General features: G+C 56.5%; 3 protein-coding genes across 3 annotated transcripts; all 3 read left to right on the forward strand.

The window, feature by feature from the left end:
- The first annotated feature begins 2366 nt into the window (after nt 1–2366).
- LOC138068491 (trypsin II-P29-like) lies at nt 2367–5888 on the forward strand. Its single transcript, XM_068956192.1, has 5 exons — nt 2367–2500; nt 3677–3839; nt 4551–4804; nt 5119–5255; nt 5644–5888. The coding sequence occupies exons 1-5, from the start codon at nt 2461–2463 to the stop codon at nt 5791–5793; spliced, it is 744 nt and encodes a 247-aa protein (XP_068812293.1). The 5' UTR covers nt 2367–2460; the 3' UTR covers nt 5794–5888.
- A 706-nt stretch (nt 5889–6594) lies between these two features.
- LOC138068492 (trypsin II-P29-like) lies at nt 6595–13420 on the forward strand. The gene is made up of 7 exons (XM_068956202.1): nt 6595–6923; nt 9112–9259; nt 9833–10032; nt 11209–11371; nt 12083–12336; nt 12651–12787; nt 13176–13420. The coding sequence occupies exons 3-7, from the start codon at nt 9993–9995 to the stop codon at nt 13323–13325; spliced, it is 744 nt and encodes a 247-aa protein (XP_068812303.1). The 5' UTR covers nt 6595–6923; nt 9112–9259; nt 9833–9992; the 3' UTR covers nt 13326–13420.
- Nucleotides 13421–14250: 830 nt separating this feature from the next.
- Nucleotides 14251–20952, forward strand: LOC138068503 (trypsin II-P29). The gene is made up of 7 exons (XM_068956245.1): nt 14251–14455; nt 16644–16791; nt 17365–17564; nt 18741–18903; nt 19615–19868; nt 20183–20319; nt 20708–20952. The coding sequence occupies exons 3-7, from the start codon at nt 17525–17527 to the stop codon at nt 20855–20857; spliced, it is 744 nt and encodes a 247-aa protein (XP_068812346.1). The 5' UTR covers nt 14251–14455; nt 16644–16791; nt 17365–17524; the 3' UTR covers nt 20858–20952.
- Nucleotides 20953–22773: the final 1821 nt, after the last annotated feature.

The raw sequence follows: 22773 nt of genomic DNA on the forward strand, positions 1-22773 counted from the left end.
TACAAAGGCGTCCCATAGTGCACTGTCTTTCCGGGCCCTTAGGCGGACGCAGTGATGCCTCCCTGCCTCCCAGAGCTTTGCCAAATCCCTCCACTTCTCATGGCACGTTTCTTTTGGTCATGCGTGTCTTTCCTTGCGTGTTGGGGTGGGGGGTTTTTTTGTTTTTTTTTAGCATGACAATTTGCTCTATTCTCTGTTTGGGAGGGGTGGGTTACAGCGTGTCTGGATGCCTAGCAGCACAAGAGGCATGAGTTGCAACATGCCATGGCCATTCTGTGAAATACGCGGGCCCACCACTTACGGCGCACCTGATGGTGATCAAAACGCTTGTTGGCGATGCACGTCACATTTCTCACTTTGCTGTAGCATGGGTTGCCTGATGTAATGACCTAATCACACATCACTGTTAAATGGGTGGGAAATGTTTAGCATGAGTGCTCTTTTGTCAAGAGACAGCTTGTTTGTCCCTTATGCCAGTGCCTCAGGTTAGCTCCTTCCCACCCCTGCTCAGATCCGCAGCAGCCTGTACGTGAGCTGCGGGAGAAGAAGGGGCCCAGCCGCAATAAGGAAGGGGACTTGGCACAGGCGCGGTGCCTGGAGGGTTCCCTCCTGCATCTCTGTGTAGCCTGCGCTGCCTGCTGATGTTGCCAAGATCTTCCTGCTGCTTCAAGTGCCCCCCCTCCCTCCCTACTCCCACCCCAGAAAGCGGACTGATCTTCTGAGACCACTGATGAAATGCCAGTCACGTCCCCTGTACGGCTGGCCTATGCCACACAGCTCTGCCGAGAGCCCTGACAGTCACTGCTAGAAGAGCCCCAGCCAAACCTGGCCCCAGCTTGATCCCCTCCTGCGGATCAACAACGGGAATATCCCCTAGAAGACGAGGAGGGGCGGGCGGGAGAGGCCAATGAGAACAGCTGCACGGACCAGGGCAGGATTGGCGAGGCCATGGCAGTGAGGCGGAAAGGGATGGAGCTGGCTGCCAGGGAAATGTGCTGCCTTGTCAAGTCAGGAACCTTGGCTCCCTATTGCCTCCGTTCTGTCTCACAGCCCTTGCCTTTAGAGCAGCCCCCCCACCCCCGATTTACAAGGCTTTTCATTACCTAATTTAGCACGCAATCTGTAGAGAGCGGCCAGAAAGACCTCCCCCGGAAGGGTCTGCGCAGCCCAAGCCTGTGTGGACAGGGCTGCTGCTGGGCAATTTAAACGTCCCCAAACCCAGACGCTCCCTCTGTGCTGTGAGAAACTGGGAGGGAGAGTTTGGGGACAAAAGGGAGGCCAAGGAGGCACCGGGAAAAGTGCGAGGTTCTCACAAGGCTGGTGCGGTGGCGTGGTCAGAGAAGGCTGCGGAGGAGGTTGGCTGTGGGAGCCAGTGCGGCTGGCGTGGTGAAAGGCAATGGAGGACGAGGGGCAACTGGCACCAGGGAAGCAGAGAGACCTGGACTAGAAGCAGAATGGGAAGGGACTGGTTGGGCTTGAGAAGTGTGAAGGAATGAGCGCAGGACTGCCTGGGCGAGCGGTCCGGGCCGGCAAGCCTGAGGAAGGAAAGATTCGTGTAAGAAGAATTGCCTGCCAACAGGTGGCCCCAAAGAAACCTGGTGCACCGGCGCAGGCAACCGGAAGGAACCGGCACGAGATGCCCTAAATCCACCAAGACTGAAGAGCCATCTGATGGGAACTGCACGCAGTCGCCATTCACCTAGCCAGAGTCCTCGTCCGGGCCCGAGGTACTAGCGCGTATGCTAGCTAGCTCTGGAAATGGGCTGCCAGTGCCTTCTCTGTGCCGCAACGGTCTTTTTTTCCCCGCTGGAACTGGAAATGCACAGCCAGTCTTCCCTTGATGCAGTCTTGCACGGCGTTGCTATCCAGCGCCAGCGCAGACAGGAGACCTCACCCCTTTCCTCACTGTCACATCTTTTCCTATGGTCTCAGACTGAATTAGAACACCTCTCCCTCTCCCCCTCCTCCCCTCCCACCCCCTCCCCCCCGCCCCTTCTCTGAAGACCAGAAAGCCTTCTGTGAAGTGCAATTACCCTCTTCTGCCTGGTGCTGGTGAACACGCCACTGACCCACTGCAAGATTTTTCTCAAAAGTAAACGCCGGGGCTACATCTCCAGCGGCAAACAACTCTCTCTTTCAGTGCGGTGATGCTGCGGTGCAGTGCTGGCGGCTCAAGGGGCGCAGCAAGGAGAAGGGCTGCTGAAGGGAGGGGCGAGTGCAGGGCAGCTCTGTCAGGGGACGGGCAAGGACACCTGGCCCGGCTCAGGTACCTCAGTCAGCTGTGTCTTCGCTGTACCCAGATAAAGGAGCTAAGTTTGTCCACGCTGACGCAAGATCCTGGGAAGGGGAAAGCTGCAGAGACCCTGGCTTGGCAGAGATAAGGCTCTCCAGGAGTATAAAGCGGTGCACTTGCCAGAGCCCGTCCTTGTACATCTCTCAGAGCCTGGGGGCGGAGGCGCCATGAAGGTCTTCCTGATTCTCTCCTGCTTGGGAGCAGTTGGTGAGTTCTCCAAAGCGTCTGATCCTCCAGCTCTCTCTACGCCTCACTCTTGCCTTGTCTTCTCTGCCTGCCTTTCTCTTTCCCCCATGGCCCAACATTCTGCTTTTCTTCTACCCCCACCCATGTCAGAGGCTTGGACTCCCAGCTTCCTACAGGGACAGGGGAGGGAGCATATGACAGGGCGTATAAAGTTGCGAGTGGCCTGGGGAGACGGGGGAAGGATGCGTTGCTCCTCGTCCCTTCCTGCACGAGAACTCGGGGGTGGGTATCAAACAAAGCTAGGAGGTTTGGCGGGTTCAAAGCAAGCAAAGGATGATTCCTCTTCTTTTAGGAACGCGGTGAACCCCTTCCCACAGGGTACTGCAGGTGCAGATAGTTTACACGGCCGCAGACACAGAGGGGACACACTTGTGGGAGAAAAATCCATTGAGAGCTATGAGGTTCACTGACACTCCCTGTCTGACCTGGCCACCTCAGGACCCTGAGCTGCTGAAGGCCAGGAGCGTGTCTGGGGAAGGGTTTCCCCTCCTCTGCTCTTTGCATCTGTAATGGACCGTGTCAGAGACCGGCTCCAGGCCTACGGCGTTCTAGCGGTCTCTACAAATGTGTTCTTTCTTACTCTGTGCTCTGACGTCCGCCCCCAGCTCTGCAGGCCTGCCTGCTCTCTCTCAGATTCCTGCACTGCCGGGCTTTCCCTTCTCTCTTGCTCACCCCTTGCCCCCCCCACCCTCCTCCCCCCAACAGATTACTAATTCTCCCGACACTCTCTACGGCGTTTGCCCTTTTCCAGTTCTCACCCTACACGGATGCGCACCATGTCCTTTCCCCACGACACAGCTGTCACATCCCATGCCAGCGGTGCCGTGGAAGGAATACACTGAAGCTTGCACACTTTTCCTTTGTGAAGTTCTTTGGCAGCTTCTGCTCTTCTCTTCTTCCCCTGACTCAGCGGGGTAACAGTGAGAGACTCGCGTTTCAGAGCAATGCAGAAAGAACCCAGGAGGAGGTTTCAGGAGTTGCTGTGAAGACTTCTGACGCTCCAGACTCTTTTGGCCCTTGCTAACTGCTCTGCGGCTCATTGCCCGCTGCTACGCCGGGCAATGGATTCAATTGCCGGGCAATCCAAGAGAATGGATTCAGACCCAGTGCTGTGAAACCCAACTCTCTTTCCCCTAGTTGCTGTCCCGGGGGATGCTGACGACGACAAGATCGTGGGAGGCTACAATTGCCCAGCGCATTCAGTGCCCTACCAGGTGTCCCTGAATGCTGGGTATCACTTCTGTGGCGGTTCCCTCATCAACAGCCAGTGGGTCCTGTCAGCTGCTCACTGCTACAAGTCGTAAGTGTGGGCTGTCTTGGGTATCTGGGTGGAGTCTAGTCAAGCCTTGCAAACCCATCACATTTGCAGCTACGGCACCTAGCAAGGCAGGGCAAGGCAGGGCAAGGCAGGGCAAGGCAGGGCAGGGTGGCAGGGCATGGTATGCCTGAAACCAAGGGAGGCACACTGCCCTCAGGCCCACCCTCTTAGATGATCTTCCCAATATTCCTACATTCTCAGCATCCTTTTCTGTGCACCCTAACACACCTTTCTGTGCACGTTGGCGTGTCCGTGTCCCCGTACCAGCTCACCAATAGCTTCTCCTCTTCCCTTTTGTCCTTTTTCATTCCTCCAGACTCTCCCCCGGGATCTTTTCCTCCCTGTTTGTAGGGCATACTTCCACGCAGAGGGCGCGCAGCTTCAGGATCCTGCTCCCCGGCAATGGGGAACCTAAGCTCTCTTCCCTAGGCCCTGTTCTAGGTGTCTGGAGTGATCCTTGTTTGCTCACACCATTGCCACAGCGGCCAGCTGGGGATCCACTGGACAGGATGCCCACCTGGCAAGGCTTTCCAGTCTCTGCCTTTCATGCGGTCATGAAGTTCCAAGAGCCGTGTGAGCCTTTGACTTGGGCAACACTCCCTTACTCTCTTCCAGGTTCTGCCAGTCCCCTTGCGGCACCAAGTCATTCTACCGGGCACTAACTGCTGCTCTTCTCTGCTGGTAATTTTGCAGCTCTATACAAGTGAGGCTGGGAGAGTACAACATTGATGTGCGGGAAGACAGCGAAGTGGTCAGGAGTTCTGCAGCAGTCATTCGCCATCCTAAATACAGTTCAAGAAGCCTTGATAACGACATTATGTTGATCAAGCTGGCATCCCCGGTGGCCTACAGCGCCGACGTTCAACCCATAGCTCTGCCCAGCTCCTGTGTCAAGGCGGGCACCAAGTGCCTGATTTCGGGGTGGGGAAACACACTGAGCAGTGGCTGTGAGTATCAGCGCAGGCTGCTCACAGGGTAACTGGCCACGCTTCTTCTGCTCTGCCACCGGGTCCGTGAGACCCACCTACGTTTCACCCCTGCTTTGCAGCCTTCTCCTGCTCCAGCCCCGAGTGCCCCACACCGCCCTGCCAGCGTGTCTCAGGCTACAACGCGCTTTGCTTTGCCTCATGCAGGCCAAGCATTTACTTTACCCTGCTTGGCTGGGTGGCTCTCGCACGCACGTCTGCAGGGCTTCCTGTTCACTGGCAGTACTGAGAGTCAGTCCCAAGATGAAACGTACCTCTCACTGCTCTCCCGGCAGCCAGTTTCCCTGAGATTCTCCAGTGCCTGCAGGCTCCAGTCTTGAGTGACCGAGAGTGCCGGAACGCTTACCCAGGCGAGATCTCCAGCAACATGATATGTGTAGGATTCCTGGAGGGTGGGAAAGACTCATGCCAGGTAAGAGCTGATGTCTAGGCAGAGCTCTGGCTCAGACACTTTTGTGCCTCAGGCTCCATGGCATATGCCAGAGCTCGTCAGAGTGCTGAGGCTTCCTCATCTCCAGGTGTGCAGTTCCAATACCGTGTCCTTCCAGTGGGGTTTGGACACAGGGTGGCCTTCCCCCAAAGCCAGCCGGTGCAGCCACACCTGGCTGGGCAAGGAGCGCAGCAGCGGTAAACTGTGGCGGGGCGGGAGGGGGGTCGGTCAGCAGAGAAGGGGTGGTATCCTTCTGTGCTCCCGTACCAGGGCCTGATCCACCTCCCTGGATTCTTTGTAACAGGCCAAGGCCTTTCCGGGTGACAGCCTGCTTTTAAATCAGCTCACGCTTCTAACTTTTTCCCTCCAGGGTGACTCGGGCGGCCCAGTTGTCTGCGACGGGACGCTCCAGGGAATCGTGTCATGGGGAATCGGGTGCGCTCAGAAAGGTTACCCCGGCGTCTACACCAAGGTCTGCAATTACGTCAGTTGGATCCAAGAAACCATTGCTGCCTACTGATGCCTCGATGACCACCCGGCTCCTTGGCCACTGCCCTCCTGCCCCATCACTTTCCTCTCAGGAAGATAATAGCACAAATAAAAACATACTTCAGAGCCTTGCAGATACTTCCTTTGGGGGCTGAAGCTCACTCTACACAAGTGGGGCTCCCTGCAGCCCTTACACCAGCTCCTCCTGAACCTTCCCTCGCTGCCTGTTCTCGTTTGGGTATGGTGCCCTGGGAGCCGTGCCCTAGAGCTGCTGGGCTGGCAGGCCAGGGGACAGGGCAGCGTGCCACCATGTAGGAGGTCTTCTGAGCTGGGCTCCTCCTTCTCTTTACTCCTGGCCCTCTTGCTCAGAAAGGGAGCAGAGGCAGCAGAGCTGGATCCCAGCAGCGGTGGAGCAGAGTCCCGTTCAGCTCCTGCTCATGGTGATGCTGTCGTCTCACCGGTACTGGGACAGCTTTGATGGTGCTCACTACAGCTATGGTGGGGGCTGGAGGAGCAAGCAGAGACAGGCACCACCTGTGGCCAACGATCCCCAGCCTCCCCCTTCACTTCCTGGGGGGGCATCTGAGGCAGGAGCCCCCTCCTGCAAGGGGGCTGGGCCCACCAGCACCTGCAACTGCAACTGACACAGAACAGCCGCTAGGGAAAGGCAAACAGTGGCAAACGGGTGGGGAAAAGGCCAGGCATCCCCCAGCAGCGTAAAGCACCAAAGGAAGATCAGCTAGGAAAGGAAGGATTGGGGGCGGGGAGGGGAGGGGGCTGGGCGTGGGCACCTGGTTGCCTCTTAGTGTTCGGCCTTCCGCCATTGTGTCTTTTGGCAGCGTCTCTTTTGGGGAGGAAGGCGAGTACCCGCACTTGGGAGCAAGGGAGGGGCACCTGGAGGACTGAGGGCAGGAGGCAGTGAGGCAGTAGCTCAGTAAGGAGAGACCGTGGCACTGGAGGGAAGGGCAGGAAACTCGGGAAAGGAACAGTGATCCTGCATGCAGCCAGAAGCAGCGACACAGCCCAGCCTCTGAGGTGGTGGGAAACAGACAGCCTCCTGGGAATCTTCAGCAAGCGACTGGACCGCACAGAAAGGACTTCCTATCCTTATAGGAAGGGCCCTGCAAGGACACAGCAGATGGGGGAGTTCTGATTTTACAGGTTTGATTTAGGCCATCTCATCCAGCATATCTCAGTTCACATGGAAAGTTAACTGGGTCGGTGGGTTGGTTTGTTTGTTTGCTTTTCCTACTGAAACATAGCCTGAGCGACCACAAGTCTTGCGGCCCGTTCTTAGACCACGAATGACGAGAGAAGCTGGGGCTTCCCCAGTGCAAGGCTCTCTCAGGCTCGGAGCCGTTCTTGGAACCACCTGCAACGGGAACTGACCTGGGATCTCGTCACAGGCTGATGCGGCGGGGGGAAGGCCGAGGTGCAAGACAGCCCAGTTACACTTCACCTGGGCTGGTAATTTCCTTCTTGCGCCTTGCAGCTACTTGTTTTGTGGCAAGCGAGGGGCGCGAGGGGGGTGAAGCTGACTGCACGTGACTGGGGCTCCCTGCAGCCCTTACTCTAGTTCTTCCTGCGCCTGCCTTTCCTCTTCTGGTTTAGGGGCTCCTTTTAGCCTCTGTAGAAGAACAGTGAGAGCAGGTGCAGTTGGACTGGAGTAGATGGACAGCTGCTCTCAGGGTGCTGGAAGTTGAGGGGAGCAGAGAAACATGAGCAGAAAGTTAAGGTGGCACTCACAGCCATCCTGAAAGCTGCCCTGCCTACAAAGGCGTCCCATAGTGCACTGTCTTTCCGGGCCCTTAGGCGGACGCAGTGATGCCTCCCTGCCTCCCAGAGCTTTGCCAAATCCCTCCACTTCTCATGGCACGTTTCTTTTGGTCATGCGTGTCTTTCCTTGCGTGTTGGGGTGGGGGGTTTTTTTGTTTTTTTTTAGCATGACAATTTGCTCTATTCTCTGTTTGGGAGGGGTGGGTTACAGCGTGTCTGGATGCCTAGCAGCACAAGAGGCATGAGTTGCAACATGCCATGGCCATTCTGTGAAATACGCGGGCCCACCACTTACGGCGCACCTGATGGTGATCAAAACGCTTGTTGGCGATGCACGTCACATTTCTCACTTTGCTGTAGCATGGGTTGCCTGATGTAATGACCTAATCACACATCACTGTTAAATGGGTGGGAAATGTTTAGCATGAGTGCTCTTTTGTCAAGAGACAGCTTGTTTGTCCCTTATGCCAGTGCCTCAGGTTAGCTCCTTCCCACCCCTGCTCAGATCCGCAGCAGCCTGTACGTGAGCTGCGGGAGAAGAAGGGGCCCAGCCGCAATAAGGAAGGGGACTTGGCACAGGCGCGGTGCCTGGAGGGTTCCCTCCTGCATCTCTGTGTAGCCTGCGCTGCCTGCTGATGTTGCCAAGATCTTCCTGCTGCTTCAAGTGCCCCCCCTCCCTCCCTACTCCCACCCCAGAAAGCGGACTGATCTTCTGAGACCACTGATGAAATGCCAGTCACGTCCCCTGTACGGCTGGCCTATGCCACACAGCTCTGCCGAGAGCCCTGACAGTCACTGCTAGAAGAGCCCCAGCCAAACCTGGCCCCAGCTTGATCCCCTCCTGCGGATCAACAACGGGAATATCCCCTAGAAGACGAGGAGGGGCGGGCGGGAGAGGCCAATGAGAACAGCTGCACGGACCAGGGCAGGATTGGCGAGGCCATGGCAGTGAGGCGGAAAGGGATGGAGCTGGCTGCCAGGGAAATGTGCTGCCTTGTCAAGTCAGGAACCTTGGCTCCCTATTGCCTCCGTTCTGTCTCACAGCCCTTGCCTTTAGAGCAGCCCCCCCACCCCCGATTTACAAGGCTTTTCATTACCTAATTTAGCACGCAATCTGTAGAGAGCGGCCAGAAAGACCTCCCCCGGAAGGGTCTGCGCAGCCCAAGCCTGTGTGGACAGGGCTGCTGCTGGGCAATTTAAACGTCCCCAAACCCAGACGCTCCCTCTGTGCTGTGAGAAACTGGGAGGGAGAGTTTGGGGACAAAAGGGAGGCCAAGGAGGCACCGGGAAAAGTGCGAGGTTCTCACAAGGCTGGTGCGGTGGCGTGGTCAGAGAAGGCTGCGGAGGAGGTTGGCTGTGGGAGCCAGTGCGGCTGGCGTGGTGAAAGGCAATGGAGGACGAGGGGCAACTGGCACCAGGGAAGCAGAGAGACCTGGACTAGAAGCAGAATGGGAAGGGACTGGTTGGGCTTGAGAAGTGTGAAGGAATGAGCGCAGGACTGCCTGGGCGAGCGGTCCGGGCCGGCAAGCCTGAGGAAGGAAAGATTCGTGTAAGAAGAATTGCCTGCCAACAGGTGGCCCCAAAGAAACCTGGTGCACCGGCGCAGGCAACCGGAAGGAACCGGCACGAGATGCCCTAAATCCACCAAGACTGAAGAGCCATCTGATGGGAACTGCACGCAGTCGCCATTCACCTAGCCAGAGTCCTCGTCCGGGCCCGAGGTACTAGCGCGTATGCTAGCTAGCTCTGGAAATGGGCTGCCAGTGCCTTCTCTGTGCCGCAACGGTCTTTTTTTCCCCGCTGGAACTGGAAATGCACAGCCAGTCTTCCCTTGATGCAGTCTTGCACGGCGTTGCTATCCAGCGCCAGCGCAGACAGGAGACCTCACCCCTTTCCTCACTGTCACATCTTTTCCTATGGTCTCAGACTGAATTAGAACACCTCTCCCTCTCCCCCTCCTCCCCTCCCACCCCCTCCCCCCCGCCCCTTCTCTGAAGACCAGAAAGCCTTCTGTGAAGTGCAATTACCCTCTTCTGCCTGGTGCTGGTGAACACGCCACTGACCCACTGCAAGATTTTTCTCAAAAGTAAACGCCGGGGCTACGTCTCCAGCGGCAAACAACTCTCTCTTTCAGTGCGGTGATGCTGCGGTGCAGTGCTGGCGGCTCAAGGGGCGCAGCAAGGAGAAGGGCTGCTGAAGGGAGGGGCGAGTGCAGGGCAGCTCTGTCAGGGGACGGGCAAGGACACCTGGCCCGGCTCAGGTACCTCAGTCAGCTGTGTCTTCGCTGTACCCAGATAAAGGAGCTAAGTTTGTCCACGCTGACGCAAGATCCTGGGAAGGGGAAAGCTGCAGAGACCCTGGCTTGGCAGAGATAAGGCTCTCCAGGAGTATAAAGCGGTGCACTTGCCAAAGCCCGTCCTTGTACATCTCTCAGAGCCTGGGGGCGGAGGCGCCATGAAGGTCTTCCTGATTCTCTCCTGCTTGGGAGCAGTTGGTGAGTTCTCCAAAGCGTCTGATCCTCCAGCTCTCTCTACGCCTCACTCTTGCCTTGTCTTCTCTGCCTGCCTTTCTCTTTCCCCCATGGCCCAACATTCTGCTTTTCTTCTACCCCCACCCATGTCAGAGGCTTGGACTCCCAGCTTCCTACAGGGACAGGGGAGGGAGCATATGACAGGGCGTATAAAGTTGCGAGTGGCCTGGGGAGACGGGGGAAGGATGCGTTGCTCCTCGTCCCTTCCTGCACGAGAACTCGGGGGTGGGTATCAAACAAAGCTAGGAGGTTTGGCGGGTTCAAAGCAAGCAAAGGATGATTCCTCTTCTTTTAGGAACGCGGTGAACCCCTTCCCACAGGGTACTGCAGGTGCAGATAGTTTACACGGCCGCAGACACAGAGGGGACACACTTGTGGGAGAAAAATCCATTGAGAGCTATGAGGTTCACTGACACTCCCTGTCTGACCTGGCCACCTCAGGACCCTGAGCTGCTGAAGGCCAGGAGCGTGTCTGGGGAAGGGTTTCCCCTCCTCTGCTCTTTGCATCTGTAATGGACCGTGTCAGAGACCGGCTCCAGGCCTACGGCGTTCTAGCGGTCTCTACAAATGTGTTCTTTCTTACTCTGTGCTCTGACGTCCGCCCCCAGCTCTGCAGGCCTGCCTGCTCTCTCTCAGATTCCTGCACTGCCGGGCTTTCCCTTCTCTCTTGCTCACCCCTTGCCCCCCCCACCCTCCTCCCCCCAACAGATTACTAATTCTCCCGACACTCTCTACGGCGTTTGCCCTTTTCCAGTTCTCACCCTACACGGATGCGCACCATGTCCTTTCCCCACGACACAGCTGTCACATCCCATGCCAGCGGTGCCGTGGAAGGAATACACTGAAGCTTGCACACTTTTCCTTTGTGAAGTTCTTTGGCAGCTTCTGCTCTTCTCTTCTTCCCCTGACTCAGCGGGGTAACAGTGAGAGACTCGCGTTTCAGAGCAATGCAGAAAGAACCCAGGAGGAGGTTTCAGGAGTTGCTGTGAAGACTTCTGACGCTCCAGACTCTTTTGGCCCTTGCTAACTGCTCTGCGGCTCATTGCCCGCTGCTACGCCGGGCAATGGATTCAATTGCCGGGCAATCCAAGAGAATGGATTCAGACCCAGTGCTGTGAAACCCAACTCTCTTTCCCCTAGTTGCTGTCCCGGGGGATGCTGACGACGACAAGATCGTGGGAGGCTACAATTGCCCAGCGCATTCAGTGCCCTACCAGGTGTCCCTGAATGCTGGGTATCACTTCTGTGGCGGTTCCCTCATCAACAGCCAGTGGGTCCTGTCAGCTGCTCACTGCTACAAGTCGTAAGTGTGGGCTGTCTTGTGTATCTGGGTGGAGTCTAGTCAAGCCTTGCAAACCCATCACATTTGCAGCTACGGCACCTAGCAAGGCAGGGCAAGGCAGGGCAAGGCAGGGCAAGGCAGGGCAGGGTGGCAGGGCATGGTATGCCTGAAACCAAGGGAGGCACACTGCCCTCAGGCCCACCCTCTTAGATGATCTTCCCAATATTCCTACATTCTCAGCATCCTTTTCTGTGCACCCTAACACACCTTTCTGTGCACGTTGGCGTGTCCGTGTCCCCGTACCAGCTCACCAATAGCTTCTCCTCTTCCCTTTTGTCCTTTTTCATTCCTCCAGACTCTCCCCCGGGATCTTTTCCTCCCTGTTTGTAGGGCATACTTCCACGCAGAGGGTGCGCAGCTTCAGGATCCTGCTCCCCGGCAATGGGGAACCTAAGCTCTCTTCCCTAGGCCCTGTTCTAGGTGTCTGGAGTGATCCTTGTTTGCTCACACCATTGCCACAGCGGCCAGCTGGGGATCCACTGGACAGGATGCCCACCTGGCAAGGCTTTCCAGTCTCTGCCTTTCATGCGGTCATGAAGTTCCAAGAGCCGTGTGAGCCTTTGACTTGGGCAACACTCCCTTACTCTCTTCCAGGTTCTGCCAGTCCCCTTGCGGCACCAAGTCATTCTACCGGGCACTAACTGCTGCTCTTCTCTGCTGGTAATTTTGCAGCTCTATACAAGTGAGGCTGGGAGAGTACAACATTGATGTGCGGGAAGACAGCGAAGTGGTCAGGAGTTCTGCAGCAGTCATTCGCCATCCTAAATACAGTTCAAGAAGCCTTGATAACGACATTATGTTGATCAAGCTGGCATCCCCGGTGGCCTACAGCGCCGACGTTCAACCCATAGCTCTGCCCAGCTCCTGTGTCAAGGCGGGCACCAAGTGCCTGATTTCGGGGTGGGGAAACACACTGAGCAGTGGCTGTGAGTATCAGCGCAGGCTGCTCACAGGGTAACTGGCCACGCTTCTTCTGCTCTGCCACCGGGTCCGTGAGACCCACCTACGTTTCACCCCTGCTTTGCAGCCTTCTCCTGCTCCAGCCCCGAGTGCCCCACACCGCCCTGCCAGCGTGTCTCAGGCTACAACGCGCTTTGCTTTGCCTCATGCAGGCCAAGCATTTACTTTACCCTGCTTGGCTGGGTGGCTCTCGCACGCACGTCTGCAGGGCTTCCTGTTCACTGGCAGTACTGAGAGTCAGTCCCAAGATGAAACGTACCTCTCACTGCTCTCCCGGCAGCCAGTTTCCCTGAGATTCTCCAGTGCCTGCAGGCTCCAGTCTTGAGTGACCGAGAGTGCCGGAACGCTTACCCAGGCGAGATCTCCAGCAACATGATATGTGTAGGATTCCTGGAGGGTGGGAAAGACTCATGCCAGGTAAGAGCTGATGTCTAGGCAGAGCTCTGGCTCAGACACTTTTGTGCCTCAGGCTCCATGGCATATGCCAGAGCTCGTCAGAGTGCTGAGGCTTCCTCATCTCCAGGTGTGCAGTTCCAATACCGTGTCCTTCCAGTGGGGTTTGGACACAGGGTGGGCTTCCCCCAAAGCCAGCCGGTGCAGCCACACCTGGCTGGGCAAGGAGCGCAGCAGCGGTAAACTGTGGCGGGGCGGGAGAGGGGTCGGTCAGCAGAGAAGGGGTGGTATCCTTCTGTGCTCCCGTACCAGGGCCTGATCCACCTCCCTGGATTCTTTGTAACAGGCCAAGGCCTTTCCGGGTGACAGCCTGCTTTTAAATCAGCTCACGCTTCTAACTTTTTCCCTCCAGGGTGACTCGGGCGGCCCAGTTGTCTGCGACGGGACGCTCCAGGGAATCGTGTCATGGGGAATCGGGTGCGCTCAGAAAGGTTACCCCGGCGTCTACACCAAGGTCTGCAATTACGTCAGTTGGATCCAAGAAACCATTGCTGCCTACTGATGCCTCGATGACCACCCGGCTCCTTGGCCACTGCCCTCCTGCCCCATCACTTTCCTCTCAGGAAGATAATAGCACAAATAAAAACATACTTCAGAGCCTTGCAGATACTTCCTTTGGGGGCTGAAGCTCACTCTACACAAGTGGGGCTCCCTGCAGCCCTTACACCAGCTCCTCCTGAACCTTCCCTCGCTGCCTGTTCTCGTTTGGGTATGGTGCCCTGGGAGCCGTGCCCTAGAGCTGCTGGGCTGGCAGGCCAGGGGACAGGGCAGCGTGCCACCATGTAGGAGGTCTTCTGAGCTGGGCTCCTCCTTCTCTTTACTCCTGGCCCTCTTGCTCAGAAAGGGAGCAGAGGCAGCAGAGCTGGATCCCAGCAGCGGTGGAGCAGAGTCCCGTTCAGCTCCTGCTCATGGTGATGCTGTCGTCTCACCGGTACTGGGACAGCTTTGATGGTGCTCACTACAGCTATGGTGGGGGCTGGAGGAGCAAGCAGAGACAGGCACCACCTGTGGCCAACGATCCCCAGCCTCCCCCTTCACTTCCTGGGGGGGCATCTGAGGCAGGAGCCCCCTCCTGCAAGGGGGCTGGGCCCACCAGCACCTGCAACTGCAACTGACACAGAACAGCCGCTAGGGAAAGGCAAACAGTGGCAAACGGGTGGGGAAAAGGCCAGGCATCCCCCAGCAGCGTAAAGCACCAAAGGAAGATCAGCTAGGAAAGGAAGGATTGGGGGCGGGGAGGGGAGGGGGCTGGGCGTGGGCACCTGGTTGCCTCTTAGTGTTCGGCCTTCCGCCATTGTGTCTTTTGGCAGCGTCTCTTTTGGGGAGGAAGGCGAGTACCCGCACTTGGGAGCAAGGGAGGGGCACCTGGAGGACTGAGGGCAGGAGGCAGTGAGGCAGTAGCTCAGTAAGGAGAGACCGTGGCACTGGAGGGAAGGGCAGGAAACTCGGGAAAGGAACAGTGATCCTGCATGCAGCCAGAAGCAGCGACACAGCCCAGCCTCTGAGGTGGTGGGAAACAGACAGCCTCCTGGGAATCTTCAGCAAGCGACTGGACCGCACAGAAAGGACTTCCTATCCTTATAGGAAGGGCCCTGCAAGGACACAGCAGATGGGGGAGTTCTGATTTTACAGGTTTGATTTAGGCCATCTCATCCAGCATATCTCAGTTCACATGGAAAGTTAACTGGGTCGGTGGGTTGGTTTGTTTGTTTGCTTTTCCTACTGAAACATAGCCTGAGCGACCACAAGTCTTGCGGCCCGTTCTTAGACCACGAATGACGAGAGAAGCTGGGGCTTCCCCAGTGCAAGGCTCTCTCAGGCTCGGAGCCGTTCTTGGAACCACCTGCAACGGGAACTGACCTGGGATCTCGTCACAGGCTGATGCGGCGGGGGGAAGGCCGAGGTGCAAGACAGCCCAGTTACACTTCACCTGGGCTGGTAATTTCCTTCTTGCGCCTTGCAGCTACTTGTTTTGTGGCAAGCGAGGGGCGCGAGGGGGGTGAAGCTGACTGCACGTGACTGGGGCTCCCTGCAGCCCTTACTCTAGTTCTTCCTGCGCCTGCCTTTCCTCTTCTGGTTTAGGGGCTCCTTTTAGCCTCTGTAGAAGAACAGTGAGAGCAGGTGCAGTTGGACTGGAGTAGATGGACAGCTGCTCTCAGGGTGCTGGAAGTTGAGGGGAGCAGAGAAACATGAGCAGAAAGTTAAGGTGGCACTCACAGCCATCCTGAAAGCTGCCCTGCCTACAAAGGCGTCCCATAGTGCACTGTCTTTCCGGGCCCTTAGGCGGACGCAGTGATGCCTCCCTGCCTCCCAGAGCTTTGCCAAATCCCTCCACTTCTCATGGCACGTTTCTTTTGGTCATGCGTGTCTTTCCTTGCGTGTTGGGGTGGGGGTTTTTTTTGTTTTTTTTTAGCATGACAATTTGCTCTATTCTCTGTTTGGGAGGGGTGGGTTACAGCGTGTCTGGATGCCTAGCAGCACAAGAGGCATGAGTTGCAACATGCCATGGCCATTCTGTGAAATACGCGGGCCCACCACTTACGGCGCACCTGATGGTGATCAAAACGCTTGTTGGCGATGCACGTCACATTTCTCACTTTGCTGTAGCATGGGTTGCCTGATGTAATGACCTAATCACACATCACTGTTAAATGGGTGGGAAATGTTTAGCATGAGTGCTCTTTTGTCAAGAGACAGCTTGTTTGTCCCTTATGCCAGTGCCTCAGGTTAGCTCCTTCCCACCCCTGCTCAGATCCGCAGCAGCCTGTACGTGAGCTGCGGGAGAAGAAGGGGCCCAGCCGCAATAAGGAAGGGGACTTGGCACAGGCGCGGTGCCTGGAGGGTTCCCTCCTGCATCTCTGTGTAGCCTGCGCTGCCTGCTGATGTTGCCAAGATCTTCCTGCTGCTTCAAGTGCCCCCCCTCCCTCCCTACTCCCACCCCAGAAAGCGGACTGATCTTCTGAGACCACTGATGAAATGCCAGTCACGTCCCCTGTACGGCTGGCCTATGCCACACAGCTCTGCCGAGAGCCCTGACAGTCACTGCTAGAAGAGCCCCAGCCAAACCTGGCCCCAGCTTGATCCCCTCCTGCGGATCAACAACGGGAATATCCCCTAGAAGACGAGGAGGGGCGGGCGGGAGAGGCCAATGAGAACAGCTGCACGGACCAGGGCAGGATTGGCGAGGCCATGGCAGTGAGGCGGAAAGGGATGGAGCTGGCTGCCAGGGAAATGTGCTGCCTTGTCAAGTCAGGAACCTTGGCTCCCTATTGCCTCCGTTCTGTCTCACAGCCCTTGCCTTTAGAGCAGCCCCCCCACCCCCGATTTACAAGGCTTTTCATTACCTAATTTAGCACGCAATCTGTAGAGAGCGGCCAGAAAGACCTCCCCCGGAAGGGTCTGCGCAGCCCAAGCCTGTGTGGACAGGGCTGCTGCTGGGCAATTTAAACGTCCCCAAACCCAGACGCTCCCTCTGTGCTGTGAGAAACTGGGAGGGAGAGTTTGGGGACAAAAGGGAGGCCAAGGAGGCACCGGGAAAAGTGCGAGGTTCTCACAAGGCTGGTGCGGTGGCGTGGTCAGAGAAGGCTGCGGAGGAGGTTGGCTGTGGGAGCCAGTGCGGCTGGCGTGGTGAAAGGCAATGGAGGACGAGGGGCAACTGGCACCAGGGAAGCAGAGAGACCTGGACTAGAAGCAGAATGGGAAGGGACTGGTTGGGCTTGAGAAGTGTGAAGGAATGAGCGCAGGACTGCCTGGGCGAGCGGTCCGGGCCGGCAAGCCTGAGGAAGGAAAGATTCGTGTAAGAAGAATTGCCTGCCAACAGGTGGCCCCAAAGAAACCTGGTGCACCGGCGCAGGCAACCGGAAGGAACCGGCACGAGATGCCCTAAATCCACCAAGACTGAAGAGCCATCTGATGGGAACTGCACGCAGTCGCCATTCACCTAGCCAGAGTCCTCGTCCGGGCCCGAGGTACTAGCGCGTATGCTAGCTAGCTCTGGAAATGGGCTGCCAGTGCCTTCTCTGTGCCGCAACGGTCTTTTTTTCCCCGCTGGAACTGGAAATGCACAGCCAGTCTTCCCTTGATGCAGTCTTGCACGGCGTTGCTATCCAGCGCCAGCGCAGACAGGAGACCTCACCCCTTTCCTCACTGTCACATCTTTTCCTATGGTCTCAGACTGAATTAGAACACCTCTCCCTCTCCCCCTCCTCCCCTCCCACCCCCTCCCCCCCGCCCCTTCTCTGAAGACCAGAAAGCCTTCTGTGAAGTGCAATTACCCTCTTCTGCCTGGTGCTGGTGAACACGCCACTGACCCACTGCAAGATTTTTCTCAAAAGTAAACGCCGGGGCTACGTCTCCAGCGGCAAACAACTCTCTCTTTCAGTGCGGTGATGCTGCGGTGCAGTGCTGGCGGCTCAAGGGGCGCAGCAAGGAGAAGGGCTGCTGAAGGGAGGGGCGAGTGCAGGGCAGCTCTGTCAGGGGACGGGCAAGGACACCTGGCCCGGCTCAGGTACCTCAGTCAGCTGTGTCTTCGCTGTACCCAGATAAAGGAGCTAAGTTTGTCCACGCTGACGCAAGATCCTGGGAAGGGGAAAGCTGCAGAGACCCTGGCTTGGCAGAGATAAGGCTCTCCAGGAGTATAAAGCGGTGCACTTGCCAGAGCCCGTCCTTGTACATCTCTCAGAGCCTGGGGGCGGAGGCGCCATGAAGGTCTTCCTGATTCTCTCCTGCTTGGGAGCAGCTGGTGAGTTCTCCAAAGCGTCTGATCCTCCAGCTCTCTCTACGCCTCACTCTTGCCTTGTCTTCTCTGCCTGCCTTTCTCTTTCCCCCATGGCCCAACATTCTGCTTTTCTTCTACCCCCACCCATGTCAGAGGCTTGGACTCCCAGCTTCCTACAGGGACAGGGGAGGGAGCATATGACAGGGCGTATAAAGTTGCGAGTGGCCTGGGGAGACGGGGGAAGGATGCGTTGCTCCTCGTCCCTTCCTGCACGAGAACTCGGGGGTGGGTATCAAACAAAGCTAGGAGGTTTGGCGGGTTCAAAGCAAGCAAAGGATGATTCCTCTTCTTTTAGGAACGCGGTGAACCCCTTCCCACAGGGTACTGCAGGTGCAGATAGTTTACACGGCCGCAGACACAGAGGGGACACACTTGTGGGAGAAAAATCCATTGAGAGCTATGAGGTTCACTGACACTCCCTGTCTGACCTGGCCACCTCAGGACCCTGAGCTGCTGAAGGCCAGGAGCGTGTCTGGGGAAGGGTTTCCCCTCCTCTGCTCTTTGCATCTGTAATGGACCGTGTCAGAGACCGGCTCCAGGCCTACGGCGTTCTAGCGGTCTCTACAAATGTGTTCTTTCTTACTCTGTGCTCTGACGTCCGCCCCCAGCTCTGCAGGCCTGCCTGCTCTCTCTCAGATTCCTGCACTGCCGGGCTTTCCCTTCTCTCTTGCTCACCCCTTGCCCCCCCCACCCTCCTCCCCCCAACAGATTACTAATTCTCCCGACACTCTCTACGGCGTTTGCCCTTTTCCAGTTCTCACCCTACACGGATGCGCACCATGTCCTTTCCCCACGACACAGCTGTCACATCCCATGCCAGCGGTGCCGTGGAAGGAATACACTGAAGCTTGCACACTTTTCCTTTGTGAAGTTCTTTGGCAGCTTCTGCTCTTCTCTTCTTCCCCTGACTCAGCGGGGTAACAGTGAGAGACTCGCGTTTCAGAGCAATGCAGAAAGAACCCAGGAGGAGGTTTCAGGAGTTGCTGTGAAGACTTCTGACGCTCCAGACTCTTTTGGCCCTTGCTAACTGCTCTGCGGCTCATTGCCCGCTGCTACGCCGGGCAATGGATTCAATTGCCGGGCAATCCAAGAGAATGGATTCAGACCCAGTGCTGTGAAACCCAACTCTCTTTCCCCTAGTTGCTGTCCCGGGGGATGCTGACGACGACAAGATCGTGGGAGGCTACAATTGCCCAGCGCATTCAGTGCCCTACCAGGTGTCCCTGAATGCTGGGTATCACTTCTGTGGCGGTTCCCTCATCAACAGCCAGTGGGTCCTGTCAGCTGCTCACTGCTACAAGTCGTAAGTGTGGGCTGTCTTGTGTATCTGGGTGGAGTCTAGTCAAGCCTTGCAAACCCATCACATTTGCAGCTACGGCACCTAGCAAGGCAGGGCAAGGCAGGGCAAGGCAGGGCAAGGCAGGGCAGGGTGGCAGGGCATGGTATGCCTGAAACCAAGGGAGGCACACTGCCCTCAGGCCCACCCTCTTAGATGATCTTCCCAATATTCCTACATTCTCAGCATCCTTTTCTGTGCACCCTAACACACCTTTCTGTGCACGTTGGCGTGTCCGTGTCCCCGTACCAGCTCACCAATAGCTTCTCCTCTTCCCTTTTGTCCTTTTTCATTCCTCCAGACTCTCCCCCGGGATCTTTTCCTCCCTGTTTGTAGGGCATACTTCCACGCAGAGGGCGCGCAGCTTCAGGATCCTGCTCCCCGGCAATGGGGAACCTAAGCTCTCTTCCCTAGGCCCTGTTCTAGGTGTCTGGAGTGATCCTTGTTTGCTCACACCATTGCCACAGCGGCCAGCTGGGGATCCACTGGACAGGATGCCCACCTGGCAAGGCTTTCCAGTCTCTGCCTTTCATGCGGTCATGAAGTTCCAAGAGCCGTGTGAGCCTTTGACTTGGGCAACACTCCCTTACTCTCTTCCAGGTTCTGCCAGTCCCCTTGCGGCACCAAGTCATTCTACCGGGCACTAACTGCTGCTCTTCTCTGCTGGTAATTTTGCAGCTCTATACAAGTGAGGCTGGGAGAGTACAACATTGATGTGCGGGAAGACAGCGAAGTGGTCAGGAGTTCTGCAGCAGTCATTCGCCATCCTAAATACAGTTCAAGAAGCCTTGATAACGACATTATGTTGATCAAGCTGGCATCCCCGGTGGCCTACAGCGCCGACGTTCAACCCATAGCTCTGCCCAGCTCCTGTGTCAAGGCGGGCACCAAGTGCCTGATTTCGGGGTGGGGAAACACACTGAGCAGTGGCTGTGAGTATCAGCGCAGGCTGCTCACAGGGTAACTGGCCACGCTTCTTCTGCTCTGCCACTGGGTCCGTGAGACCCACCTACGTTTCACCCCTGCTTTGCAGCCTTCTCCTGCTCCAGCCCCGAGTGCCCCACACCGCCCTGCCAGCGTGTCTCAGGCTACAACGCGCTTTGCTTTGCCTCATGCAGGCCAAGCATTTACTTTACCCTGCTTGGCTGGGTGGCTCTCGCACGCACGTCTGCAGGGCTTCCTGTTCACTGGCAGTACTGAGAGTCAGTCCCAAGATGAAACGTACCTCTCACTGCTCTCCCGGCAGCCAGTTTCCCTGAGATTCTCCAGTGCCTGCAGGCTCCAGTCTTGAGTGACCGAGAGTGCCGGAACGCTTACCCAGGCGAGATCTCCAGCAACATGATATGTGTAGGATTCCTGGAGGGTGGGAAAGACTCATGCCAGGTAAGAGCTGATGTCTAGGCAGAGCTCTGGCTCAGACACTTTTGTGCCTCAGGCTCCATGGCATATGCCAGAGCTCGTCAGAGTGCTGAGGCTTCCTCATCTCCAGGTGTGCAGTTCCAATACCGTGTCCTTCCAGTGGGGTTTGGACACAGGGTGGGCTTCCCCCAAAGCCAGCCGGTGCAGCCACACCTGGCTGGGCAAGGAGCGCAGCAGCGGTAAACTGTGGCGGGGCGGGAGGGGGGTCGGTCAGCAGAGAAGGGGTGGTATCCTTCTGTGCTCCCGTACCAGGGCCTGATCCACCTCCCTGGATTCTTTGTAACAGGCCAAGGCCTTTCCGGGTGACAGCCTGCTTTTAAATCAGCTCACGCTTCTAACTTTTTCCCTCCAGGGTGACTCGGGCGGCCCAGTTGTCTGCGACGGGACGCTCCAGGGAATCGTGTCATGGGGAATCGGGTGCGCTCAGAAAGGTTACCCCGGCGTCTACACCAAGGTCTGCAATTACGTCAGTTGGATCCAAGAAACCATTGCTGCCTACTGATGCCTCGATGACCACCCGGCTCCTTGGCCACTGCCCTCCTGCCCCATCACTTTCCTCTCAGGAAGATAATAGCACAAATAAAAACATACTTCAGAGCCTTGCAGATACTTCCTTTGGGGGCTGAAGCTCACTCTACACAAGTGGGGCTCCCTGCAGCCCTTACACCAGCTCCTCCTGAACCTTCCCTCGCTGCCTGTTCTCGTTTGGGTATGGTGCCCTGGGAGCCGTGCCCTAGAGCTGCTGGGCTGGCAGGCCAGGGGACAGGGCAGCGTGCCACCATGTAGGAGGTCTTCTGAGCTGGGCTCCTCCTTCTCTTTACTCCTGGCCCTCTTGCTCAGAAAGGGAGCAGAGGCAGCAGAGCTGGATCCCAGCAGCGGTGGAGCAGAGTCCCGTTCAGCTCCTGCTCATGGTGATGCTGTCGTCTCACCGGTACTGGGACAGCTTTGATGGTGCTCACTACAGCTATGGTGGGGGCTGGAGGAGCAAGCAGAGACAGGCACCACCTGTGGCCAACGATCCCCAGCCTCCCCCTTCACTTCCTGGGGGGGCATCTGAGGCAGGAGCCCCCTCCTGCAAGGGGGCTGGGCCCACCAGCACCTGCAACTGCAACTGACACAGAACAGCCGCTAGGGAAAGGCAAACAGTGGCAAACGGGTGGGGAAAAGGCCAGGCATCCCCCAGCAGCGTAAAGCACCAAAGGAAGATCAGCTAGGAAAGGAAGGATTGGGGGCGGGGAGGGGAGGGGGCTGGGCGTGGGCACCTGGTTGCCTCTTAGTGTTCGGCCTTCCGCCATTGTGTCTTTTGGCAGCTTCTCTTTTGGGGAGGAAGGAGAGCTGTGCCTTCTTTTAGAAGGACAGAAGACCTCCCCACTTTTTCCTTTGTCATATCTCTTATGGTCTCTTTTTCATTAGCTTACCCTGAGGCTCACCTTTTCTTCATAAAGAGTGTAAAAGAATAAAGAAAAGGAAAAAGAAATTTATTTGTAAGAGAAATTCTTTTACTCTATTAGGCTGTCAGTTCTGTGTCATCTCTTTCACAGTTTGCATACCTTTGAGCATAGAGCAGTTGCTTTTCTCAATTGATATAGAAGGTGTAGGGATCAGAAAGCTATAACTATGTCACTGGGAGCAAATACAGCATGCTGCTCACCGATGTTGTGGCGAAGGTGCATGTGCTGGAGTGAAACAGAGCATTTGATCACAAAAAATGAAAAAAAAAAAGAAAGAAAAAGGAGTGGGAGGTGCTGAGGTCACCTGGTGAGAGCAGCAACAGGGAATCAGCTGGGAGTACTTCCTATGAAAAATCCTCTTGGTAAGGGAGCTAAAGTGGTGAAGGATTTTTGTACTGCCAGGATGGACCACTCTATATCATGCCAGCGTCCTAGTCTTTTGATTGACTTGGCTATATAAATGCTACTTTGCTTCCAGGCTCTATTGAAACAAAAGTCAAACTGTCCTTAGCTAGGGAAACCTGGGAGTATTACAGAAACTTATGTTTGTTATAGTCCCACCCGAGGCCCAGGAGGGACACCAACAATGCTAAGTTTGATTGCTTTCCTGACTTATTCCAATCCTCTAAAGACATTTCTGTAAAACTCAGAACCTTGCACACCACTCCACAGGCCCTTGTGCATGCCCTGCTAGCATTTCCTATTCCAGCAGTTGCGCAGCAAAGTGTGTGGGACACCCCTCCATTCTCCCAGAGAACCCTCATCTGCTCATAGGGAGCCCCTTGGAACACTCTCAGATCCGTGATTTTCTGCTTACTGTTCAGATCAGGGTACAGTCATACAAAAGGGAAGCACTGCATGAGCATTTTCTCTTGCATAGCAGAGACATGCCAAGTTCCTTCCTCTCTCCTGCTTTGCCCATACTTGTTCAGTCCCTTCCACCTACACAGGTGCACAACATATTTAC

This window comes from Struthio camelus, chromosome 1 (assembly GCF_040807025.1).
Source record: "Struthio camelus isolate bStrCam1 chromosome 1, bStrCam1.hap1, whole genome shotgun sequence".
Lineage (NCBI taxonomy): Eukaryota > Metazoa > Chordata > Aves > Struthioniformes > Struthionidae > Struthio > Struthio camelus.